Source organism: Hyla sarda, chromosome 8 (genome assembly GCF_029499605.1).
Source record: "Hyla sarda isolate aHylSar1 chromosome 8, aHylSar1.hap1, whole genome shotgun sequence".
Taxonomy (NCBI): Eukaryota; Metazoa; Chordata; class Amphibia; order Anura; family Hylidae; genus Hyla; species Hyla sarda.
In genome coordinates, this window is record NC_079196.1 from 16223555 (window position 1) to 16235632 (window position 12078).

The 12078-nt window shown below is 44.0% G+C and overlaps 1 protein-coding gene across 3 annotated transcripts in view; it reads right to left on the reverse strand.

The window, feature by feature from the left end:
• Positions 1 to 12078, reverse strand: part of CFAP65 (cilia and flagella associated protein 65) — a 117651-nt gene that overhangs the window by 4365 nt on the left and 101208 nt on the right. For all 3 annotated transcript variants that reach the window (XM_056534469.1, XM_056534467.1, XM_056534468.1), the window contains exons 30-31: positions 8050 to 8184; positions 5317 to 5598 (exon numbers count right to left, since the gene is read on the reverse strand). In XM_056534469.1, coding sequence (XP_056390444.1) covers positions 5317 to 5598; positions 8050 to 8184 — 417 coding nt within the window. The remainder of the gene's footprint in view (positions 1 to 5316; positions 5599 to 8049; positions 8185 to 12078) is intronic.

Genomic DNA, 12078 nt, shown 5'->3' on the forward strand with positions numbered 1-12078 from the left:
GTGCGTCCTATAGGGCAAAAAATACGGTATGATTTTTTAAAATTTATTTATTTATTTATTTTTTTTTTTTTAAAGAAAAACAGACATATTTTTTCTACAAATATGAACAAAAATACATTGTGTGATTGTCGCCTAAAGGCAGTGTTTCCCAGCCAGGGTGCCTCCAGCTGTTTTAAAACTACAACTCCCAGCATGCCCGGACAGCCAAAGGCTGTCAGCGCCCACTGTCTGCCAGTAATCTTCTGTGGCGGACATAAAAAAAATATCCGCCATGTGAACATATCCGGAGTATATTCAAAAGTCGGAATGTCTGCCAGCTGAACATGTCGGTGCTGGGACCGCTCGGAAAATGGCGTCACTACAGACACCAATGCATTTCTGAGGGGATTTTGCAGAAATAAATGACATGTCAATTCTTTCTGCAGAGGCCAGAATTGGAAAGTCCATGGCAGATGTTTCCACCGTGTGCACGAGACCCCCAAAGTCATTGGGGCGAAAACTGTGAAGTCAAAATATGATGTTTTTTGATCTTATTGTAAAAATAGAATTTTACCATTTTTCTTAAAGGGGTACTTCACTGGAAAACATTTTATTTATTTATTTATTTTTAATCAACTGTCTCCAGAAAGTTAAAAAAGATTGGTAAATGACTTTTATTTAAAAATCTTAATCCTTCCAGTACTTATCAGCTGAAGTATACTACAGAGGAAGTTCTTTTCTTTTTGAATTTCCTTTCTGTCTGATCACAGTGCTCTCTGCTGACACCTCTGTCCGTTTTAGGAGCAAACCTCTCCTGCTCTGGACAGTTCCTGACATGGACAGAGGTGTCAGCAGAGAGCACTGTGGACAAGACAAAAAAAAGAAATTAAAAAAGAAAAGAACTTCCTGTGGAGCATACAGCAGCTGATAAGTACTGGAAGGATTAAGATTTTTTTTTTTATAGAAGTAATTTACAAATCTGTTTAACTTTCTGGCACCAGTTGATTTAAAAAAAAAAAAAAAAATGTTTTCCAGTGGAGAAAGCCTTTAATAGGTGGTGTATATGTTTGCATAGGGCGCAATGTCAGCCATTAGTAAATCCAGCAGACCAAAAAATGGGCGGAGCTTTAATTACCAAAACTTGGAGTACCCCTTTAACAAACAACAGCAGGGGGCAATGCACAAAAAGGGGCTTGATATTTTCATCACAGGTAATGATTGGCGCTGCTTTGTGTTTGATATACATATATTATATATATATATATATATATATATATATATATATATATATATATATATATATATAATTGCCATTTTATTAAAGGGTACCTCTCATCAAAAAAACTTTTGATATATTATAGATTAATGTATGCAGAATAACTTCACAATTGCATGTTATTAAAAAATATGCTTCTTTCTATTTAATTTTCCACTTTGAAGAAATGACCACTAGGGGTCTCCCTACCAGTCCTGGCAGCAAGCATTTCAGACTCATGCTGGAGTCCTAAACACTACGAGCTGCCAGTCTGCTTTGTTCACAAAGGAGAAACACTCAGAGCTGCCAGCCTGCTTTGTTCACAGCCTGTTTGGCTGTGAACAAAGCAGGCTGGCAGCTCTGAGTGTTTAGGACTCCAGCACGAGTCAGAAATACTTGCTGACAGGACTGATCGGGAAAAATACAATAGAAAGAAGCATATTTTTCATTAACATGCTATTGGAAAGTTATTCAACATTCATTCATCTAAAATATATCAAAAGTTTATTTGATGAGAGGTCCCCTTTAAGGGCCGTGTGTAATCTATATCGGGAGTTGACGTCACGCCTTATTGTGCCGTTTCCCAGGTGACTTATTCCACGTCCAGGTAACACAGGATCAGTCATATAAGGAGGTGGCATAAGTCAAGGGCTCGCTGTACTCGTGACAGAACATGGTGTTAGCTCACCTCTTGGAAAACAGATCAGGCTTCGATATCCTCATCCGCCTACCTGTTATACAAGACGACATTTGGGATCGTCTCTCTTTTTTGCTTTGTTCTATTCGTCGTCGCTTATAAAACGGTTATAATGTCAAATCTTTAACAACTTTAACAATTCGAGAAGGAAAATGCTTACTTATATTGTGTTGTTTACTGTACGGGAAGATTTATGACATATAGGACACCTAACACGGCACGTTAGACTTTAGCACAGTGTTTCGTCAACCAGGGTGCATCCAGCTGTTGCAAAACTACAACTCCCAGCAGAGGTCAGCAGAGAGCACTGTGGTCGTAACAGAAGAGAAATCCAAAAAGAAAAGCATTTCCTCTGTAGTATACGGCCACTAAAAGGTACTGGATGGAAGGATTAAGATTTTTTTTAATAGAAGTAATTTACAAATCTGTTCCAATTTTCTGGCACCAGTTGATTTGAAAAAAAAAAATAAAATAAAATAAAAAAAAACTTTTCCACCGGAGTACCCCTTTAACATTAGGGAAAGCCTTCAAAAAAATAAGCGCTTCTACCCCTTTAAGAAAGCCCTAGATACAACAACTAACATCTATAGTGGTGTTTTCCAAACAGGGGTTGCAAAACTACAACTCTCAGCATGCCCGGACAGCCGTTGGCTGTCCGGGCATGCTGGAAGTTGTAGTTTTGCAACAGCTGGAGGCACCCTGGTTGGGAAACACTGCCCTAGCCGATACTGCAAGGGTCTTTGTGATCTGATGTGAAAGTGCCCCCTGGTGGTGAGCAACGAATGATGGATTTTAAATCCTTAAAGGGGTACTCCGGTGGAAAACTAATTTACAAATCTGTTTAACTTTCTGGCACCAGTTGATTTAAAAAAAAAAAAAAAGTTTTCCACCGGAGTACCCCTTTAGGGTGCGTTCACACGCTAGTAAATAGCAGCGGGTTTCCCGCTGCGGGAAACCCACTGCGAGTTACGCTACCATCCATTTGAATGGGTCCGCGGACAGTCCATTAATCTGACACTATTGCGGACTGTCTAATCAATGGTTGCGTAACTCGCAGCAGGATTCCCGCAGCGGGAAACCCGCTGCTAGTTACTAGCATGTGAACTTAAAGGGGTACTCCGGTGGAAAACTTTTTTTTTTTTTTTTTTTTTTATAAATCAACTGGTGCCAGAAAGTTAAACAGATTTGTAAAGTATTTCTATTAAAAAATCTTAATCCTTCCAGTACTTATTAGCTGCTGAATACTACAGAGGAAATTCTTTTCTTTTTGAAACACAGAGCTGTCTGTTGACATCATGACCACAGTGCTCTCTGCTGACATCTCTGTCCATTTTAGGAACTGTCCAGAGCAGCATATGTTTGCTATGGGGATTTTCTCCTACTCTGGACAGTTCCTAAAACAGACAGAGGTGTCAGCAGAGAGCACTGTGCTCGTGATGTCAGCAGAGAGCTCTGTGTTTCAAAAAGAAAATAATTTCCGCTGTAGTATTTAGCAGCTAATAAGTACTGGAAGGATAAAAATTTTTTAATAGAAGTAATTTACAAATCTGTTTAACTTTCTGGCACCAGTTGATTAAAAAAAAAAAAAAAGTTTTCCACCAGAGTACCCCTTTAATAATGTGGCCTATTTTTGGAACATCCAGGAGCAGAAATACTGCAGTTTTTTGGGGGGGGGAATGTGGTTATCCGTTTAGTTCTTACAGTGTACACCAAATTAAATAATACATTTATTCTGTGTGTGTGTGTGTGTGTGTATATATATAAATTTTTGTCTTAATGGATTATGCAAAGTAGCTCAATCACAACACCTTTTCAGGTAACATTCCCTAAATATTACCATTTAGCTCCAGTTACGGAGTCTCAGAAACTGCTTGGGATTTAATGCCAAGCCAGAATTTATTCCAGAAGAAAAGTTTTATTTATTTATTTATTTTAACTACTTTTACACAATAAAATCACTTAAAAAAAAAAAATTATAATAATATTTTGATTTTGTGTCTCCATATTCTGAGAGCAATCGTTTTTTTTTATCATTTTCTTTTGCCGATGTCATACAGAGTCTGACATTGTGGGTTGTGTTTTTCTGTCAATTTTCTATGAAAAACCCTCTGTATGTCTCAGTATGAAAGACATATCAAAGCATCGTGAAGGTCTTATAAAAGTCCTGTTAGAGAAAGTTCACACGATTCCTTTTTCTATTGCATCTTCCGCTGGGAACAATGGTCATTACTGATTGTTTCCCAGTTTATAAAACATAAGTTATCAGTATGACCTCCATACGGTTTTTACTTAGTCCTTTCCACGGACAGTCCGTACATCCCGTTTATTTAAAGGAGTAGTTCATCCAAAGGATTACGGATAAGTGTCAGATTGCAGGGGACCGCAACCATCTCCTGCCTGGCACCGCGGGTCTCCTTATGCATGAAGCAGGGGTCAACACGCCCTCCATTCATCTCTATGGGAGAGCTGAAGATACCAAAGTACAGCGCTTCGGCTCTCCCATAGAGATGAATGGAAAGCGCGTGCCAACCCCCGCTCCATGCTGAAAGAGAGCCGGGGCACCAGGCGGGAGATCATGGGGGGTCCCAATGATCAGACCCCTAGCGATCTCACACTTATCCATTATCCTTTGATTATCTTTTTATGCAGTTGTCATATATTCTCCAGAAAAGAACTCCATTAGCGCATGTATGATGGCGTCTTTTTCACAATTCTTCAACAGAAAACCTTGAGTCACATGATGAAAGAACCACATGACTTAGGGTACGTTCACACCAGCGGACCCACAGCATATTTTACGCTGCAGATCCGCCGCTGAGGGACCCCTGCATGGTGGCTTTACATGTGCCTGCTCGGAGCGACAATACGCCGCTATGAGCAGACAAACTGCAATGTGTGAGTCGCAGGACGCATGCGTAGTATACTCGCACATTACGGCAGCTCTCGGCCTAGCTCATGGAGCATGGGGAGCAGCCGCAATGTGTGCGAGTACAGCGCGTGTGCAGCAACTCGCACATAGCAGTGTGTCTGCTCATAGCGGTGTATTGTCGCTCCGAGTAGGCACATGTAAAGCCACCATGCAGGGGTCCTCTCCTGTGAACGTACCCTTATAATGAGAAAATTGAAGGGGATAAGACAAAACATGCCAAACAAAAGTTGTGTCTGTTCGTAGCCTCCCCTACTGTATTCTGCATGGGGAGGGGGGGGGGGGGGTTGTTGGGGTTTCTTTGTTTTTATATGGTTTATAGCACAAAAAAACAACAAAAATATGATCTAATAAAAAAAATAAAAAATAAAAAAATGAGTCTGGCATCTCGCTGTTCCCACGGGTTGTTCTGAATTACTAGATGGCTGTTCTATATTTTGCACTGTAGGGCGACTTTACCTTTTAATCATCTCCTTCTCTTCATCTTGTGGCACAAGTAAACGTTTGGTCTTGCCCTGGTCCTGCGCCACGTCTTCTGGTACCATCAGAGAGCTTAATGACGTCTCTTCCTCTTCTGTTGGGGTTCCTGACAGCGGTATCGCCCCCTGTTCTGCTGCAGCGACAGAGGTGCCCGGTATATCTGGGCCAGGCTCTGTGCCGCGTAGCTGGGTGAAGTAGGGCAGAGGCTCATTCTGTATCTGATTCAGCGCCTCATGGAACTGCTTATCATCCAAGAGATTTCTGTAAGATAAACAACGTATAGGTTACAGCCGGGAGCTTCACGGGGGCAAACGCTAAAAATAAAGTCCATGGACATGTCACATGGGTGCGGGCGATTCTCTGCTGGAAATAAGAGCCGTATAAATCCTTTTATGTCTGTTATATGTCAGATCATGAACTTGATAATCATATCACAAGACTTACAGAGCTTTATTCCACAATACCTGGTTAGGTATAACCTAGCAGAGCGAATAATCACACAACCTAATACCCAAAGATTAAACTCTGCGCCTATATTCATTGTGTTGGGTCAGGACGCCCATGTCCCTTTAAATATTGAATTAATGTAATTATCATAATTAGTCTATAGGATATAATTATGTGATATGGGAGATGATGAAGGTAAATAGATGAAGGCCTTGTGAAACTGCAAGTGCCAGCATGCCATGGAAGCTGTAGACCAGGCCTGCACCACATACGTCCCACCAAAGGATTCCTGGCGGCCTGTGATCATATGACAAGGAAGGTTCTGGTATTTGGTAATGTATATGTTACAGACAGCGCTGCGGTCAGACTTGCATCCATGTCTCTGCGACCGCATGTGACCGCCGGGTCTTCCCTCACCTCCTGGCTGTTCAGTTTCCTCCGCTCCCTGTGTCTGCCAGCGCACGCCCACCCCGCCTCCTAGGGTGCACGCGCCGGCTCTTTAACATTTTAAGGGCCAGCGCACCATTGATTGGTGCTAGTCTCATTTGACCCTATTTAACCCCACACTTCCTTTAATCCTTGCCGGATCTTTGTGCCTAGTTTGCCTAAGAGAAAGAGTTTACCTGTGTTTACTTGCTTTGCGTGTATCTGACCCCTTACTACGTATCCTGACCTTGCTCCTGTGCCCCCTGCCTTCTGACCTTCTTGCTAAGTGACCTGACCTTGCTTCATTGCCGCTGACCTCCTGTCTGCCCTGACTTCGTCTGTGCCTCTACCGTTCTGCGCCACGTTACAGCTCGGATGCCTGAAGGGTAGCGACCTGGGTGCCACCTGCCGCAGCAAGTCCATCCCACTTTGCAGCCGGCTCTGGTGAAAACCAGCGGCAACTTAGACTCCGCTCCCTGGTACGGTCCATGCCATCTTCCTCACAGGTCAGTGGATCCACCTTACCACAGCCTTAACAGTATAGAGCTGGAGACGGCACTCATGTGTACCTTGTGCATGTAGACTTGTAAATTCAGGATAAATAGGTAGAAGTCCCGGCACCTACGACTTTACTTGAATAATTTTTAGGTTTATTTACATATTTCTTATGAAAGTTGCGTCACACAGGACGCATTTCGGCGCAAGTCGCGCCGAAATGCGTCCTGTGTGTGTCGCAACTTTCTTAAAATATGTGTGAAGAAATGCACGAAAATTATTCAAGGAAGATCGGGAATGCCAGGACTTCTTCCTATTTATCCCAGTCTAGTAACTGGACTAGACCTTCCTTGGCATTGAGGTTTACAGGATCCCGCGGGGGCAGGGATGGAGGACGCACATGCAGCCGATGGCTTATGCCTGTATGGGTTGAACAACTAATCCTGCACCGAAACACTTCCTGTGTGTCGCAACTTTCATAAGATCTTCGTGAAGAAATACACGAAAATTATTCAAGGAAGACTGTGAGTGCCCAGAATTCTTCCTATTTATCCTAGTCTAGTACACAGGGGCAGGGATGGAGGACATGCAGCTTATGGCATATGCGGATCCCCCTGCTTATAGAGGTCCAGAGATCACTTACAGATGGGGGCCAAAAAGGGGTTGGATGTAGGAGGAGCCAGGAAGGCATGCAAAGCAGCCATTGGTTGAAGGATAAGGGAAAAGTTGGAGGTAGGATTGCGGAAACAAATAATGCATAACATGGATGCATTATTGCGCCTGTATTATAGCTGTGAATTCCCAGTTGGACTGCGCGTCTGATGACCTAAACCAGTGTTTCCCAACCAGTGTGCCTCCAGCTGTTGCAAAACTATAACTCCCAGCATGCCCGGACAGCCAAAGCATGTCAAAACAACATGAAACGTGTCGGAACAACATGAAACGTGTCGGAACAACATGAAACATGCCAGAACAACATGAAAAATGTCAGAACAAAATAAAGCAGTGTTTACCAACCGGGTGCCTCCAGCTGTTGCAATACTACAACTCTCAGCATGTAGTTTTGCAACAGCTGGAGGCTCACTGGTTGGGAAACACTGACCTAATCTGACAGCTGATATCAGACACAATATGGACACAAAAATACTTCTCTATGATAGTAAGACTGGCCTAAAAGGGGATATAGATGGAATCAATAGGAACCTACAGATGCCAAGTTATCAAGGGTTTAGGTTTATTACACATTAAGCATTAGGTTATTAAATGGCTTTGTGAAAACAAGTGCAGGATTATTGGAGTTAGAGCTGAAGAACAAACAACAAGAGAAGAGTCACAGCACATCACCTGATGATAGAAGTCATGACATCTCGCGCCATTTCCTGTTGTGCCAAACCCGGCTTCTCTCCGTATCGGTCCGGCTCTCCTGTCTCAGGTTGAAGCGTCACTGGAGCCGGTTTTTCCATCTTTTTTTTGTATGGACTGTATGGAGCAGAAAATGAAAATAAATCCCACTTTAAATGAATGAATATTACCCTGTACTGATCCTGAGTTACATTTTGTACAATATCTCGGTGCTCCACTCACTATTCTGCTGGTGGGGTCACTGTGTACATACATTAAATTACTTATCCTGTACTGATCCTGAGTTATATCCTGTATTATACTCCAGAACTGCACTCACTATTCTGCTGGTGAGGTCACTGTGTACATACATTACATTACTTATCCTGTACTGATCCTGAGTTATATCCTGTATTATACTCCAGAGCTGTACTCACTATTCTGCTGGTGGGGGTCACTGTGTACATACATTACATTACTTATCCTGTACTGATCCTGAGTTATATCCTGTATTATACTCCAGAGCTGTACTTACTATTCTGCTGGTGAGATCACTGTGTACATACATTACATTACTTATCCTGTACTGATCCTGAGTTATATCCTGTATTATACTCCAGAGCTGTACTCACTATTCTGCTGGTGAGGTCACTGTGTACATACATTACATTACTTATCCTGTACTGATCCTGAGTTACATCCTGTATTATACATCCTGTAGATCTTTTATTAAAAAATATAAAACATTACAAAAAGAACGAACATCACCATAACAATAATACAAACAACATACACCTGTATAATATATACAAAAATGAGTCCATATTAGTCCAAAAATGTCCAACCAAGTATCTTCTGGTCCAGCCTCATTCTCACCAAACACACCGCTATAATAACAACAACTACTAAACACTCTACAATAATAATAATACTTACAGTAATAATAATAACAATAATAACTAAAAACTGGTCCGGTTGCATTTCCCCACCCAAAATAATAAATATAATAAATATGTGTCAAACCACCAACAAACACCACAAACAGAAAAACAGAATATACAATTTTTTTTTTTTTTTTTGGCCCTGAGCTGGTCCCGCATCCCATGCCCCCAGTACATGATAACAGACGTCCATGAACCAGTCCAGGATTTTTTTATTTTTTTTTATTTTTTTTATTTTTTATAAAAGGTCCCACACAGAAACCCCCCTCCCCCCATCTACCCACCACCCAACCTAACACTAAACCCCAACACAACACAACCCCTAGAAAAAAAACAATATATATACATATATACACATATACATAAATGTACAAACAAAACAAATATATACAAAATAATACAAACTATACAAAACAAACAACAATAAGGCTTTTCAATCACACAATCCCCTAAAGCTCAAGTTCAGTGCCTGCAAGCCCTATATCACCATATATCTACAGCACAAAACAAAAAGACTAATGTGCCAGCATCAGCCCACCACCAGGGGGAGACAACAGGCTAAGGCACTTTAAAGGCAGAGCCCCTCCACAGACGAGAGGCCCTGCCAGCACCCAGCCTCTCGTACTCCAGAGAACGCACCTTCACCAGGTCACCAAGAATGTTCCTAACCACCTCACCCACAGGGAGGATTTTACGCTGCGTCGACACTAAACACCGTGCGTTCCACGTGTAATACCTGACCACTGAGCTGACTAGGAATAAAGTGCACTGGTCCCAGCCTCCAAGGTTTCTGAATGCCCCATAGGCCCATTCCGCATAGGAGAGACTGGCCAGCCGAGGCCAACCAATGGAAGCGCCCACCCTGTTGTAAACCTCTGTGTTAAAGGGACAATGAAGCAGAAAATGCTCCATGCTTTCCAGCATACCTCCACACTCTTCGCGGGGACATCCCCGGTCATCAGAGCTCCTGCACTTCAGATTGTCCCTCACACACAGTTTCCCGTGGAAGCAGCGCCAAGTCAAGTCCCAAAACTTCAAGGGGATCCTGATAGAATTCAAAAGCTCTAAACCCACCTCCAGATCCCGACTTGGGCAGTCCTTGAGCGCCAATGGCCTCTGGAAATGAGAAGACAGGACCCTCTTGTCAAGGAATTTCCTCGACAGAGTCCTAATCTCCCACATCCCCAGACCCCACCGACGAATAACCTTCAGAGCCGGGGTAGCGTAAGCCGGGAGATGCCCGTGTGGTGTGCGAAGATCCTTCACTTGCCCTCCTGTCTCCCATTCCTGGAAGAAAGGCCGAAACCATCCCCTACAGGAGGATACCCACGGAGGAGCCCTCTCTGACCAGAGGTTTGCTATATTGGTCTTAAGAAAGGTATTCACTAGGAATACCACGGGGTTGACCATACACAACCCCCCTAGTCTCCTCGTACGGTAAGTAACCTCCCTCTTCACTAGGTTCAGTCTGTTCCCCCATAACATTTGGAAGAACACACTGTAGACCCGGGTCCAAAGAGGTTCTGGCAACATGCATACGCTGCCCAGATATATCAGCAAAGGGAGCAGGAAAGTTTTCATCAGGTTAACCCTTTCCCGGAGGGTCAAAGACCAACCCTTCCACTGATCCACCCTCTGAGCGGCGATCTTAAGCCTGCTGTCCCAGTTTTGTTTGGGGTAATCCCCTTGACCAAATTCGATGCCGAGGACTTTTGCGGATTCCTGGGGCTCTGGAAGGGCGTCCGGGAGATTAAAATCAGGATCTCCCCCTCCCAGCCAGAGACTCTCACACTTATCCTGATTGATCTTGGACCCGGATACCTCCGAGTAGCGGTCCACCTCTGACATCAACCATCTGCCCTCCTCTTGTGAGGAGACAAACACGGTGATATCATCAGCGTACGCTACCACCCTCAGAGCCGAATCCGGCACCGCCAGGTCCATTCTCACCCCCGCCAACGGTCCACAACCAATCCTTCTAAGGAAAGGATCGATTGCAAACACGTACAGCAAAGGGCTCAAAGGACAACCCTGACGGACGCCAGACCCAACCTCAAAAGAGCGGCCAATCCAACCATTCACAAGCGGGAAACTCTCTGCCCCTACATACAAGGTCTTAAGCCAATCAACAAAACCCCCTGGCAGGCCATATCTCAGAAGGACAGACCAGAGGTACTCATGGTTAACCCGATCAAACGCTTTTGCCTGATCCAAGGACAGCAAGTACCCCTTCCAGTGGCCAGCCCTACCCTGCTCCACAGCCTCTCGGACACTGAGCACAGCACTGAATGTACTGCGGCCCGGAACAGAGCAATGCTGAGCCCCCGAAAGGAGCCGGGGTGCAAACTCCACCAACCGGTTAAACAGCACTTTTGCCAGAATCTTTCTGTCCGCATTGAGAAGTGCTATGGGACGCCAATTCTCAATGTGGGACGGGTCTTTACCCTTTGACAGGATGATCAGCGCTGACCTCCTCATTGACTTTGGCAGAGTGCCCGAGGATAGACACTCATTAAAAACCGCAGTCAAGAGGGGAACCAAAGTGTCCTTAAAGGTCTTATAGAACTCAGATGTTAAGCCATCCGGACCGGGTGACCTCTTGAGGGCAAGCCCATCAATAGCCATCCTGACTTCCTCTTCCCGGATCATCTCTGTCAAAACGTCAAGAGAGGGGTCTACTCCTGGTTCAGGGACGGTTTCAGCCAAGAAAGCTGATACCTTATCTCGATCTAGATCCTTCCTTCCCAAGAGGTGCGAGTAGAAGGATCTGACGACCTCCAGGATCCCTGATCTGGACCTTTTCAAGGATCCCGTACTATCAATCAGTCCTGAGACTATTTTACTACTCACTGACATCTTGCAGTTTCTGTAAGGGTCGGGCGAGCGGTACTTCCCGTAATCCCTCTCAAAAACCAAAGATGCGTGTCTGTCGTACTGGCACTTCATCAGCAAGGACTTCACTCTGGAGATATCCTCTCGGCTACCTCCAGTCGAGACAAGGTTCTCAAGTTTCTTCCTCAGGCCCTGGTACAAGCGGTACCTATTTAGGCTTCTGAGGCCCGAGAGCTGGCGGAAGAATCTCGCAACCCTT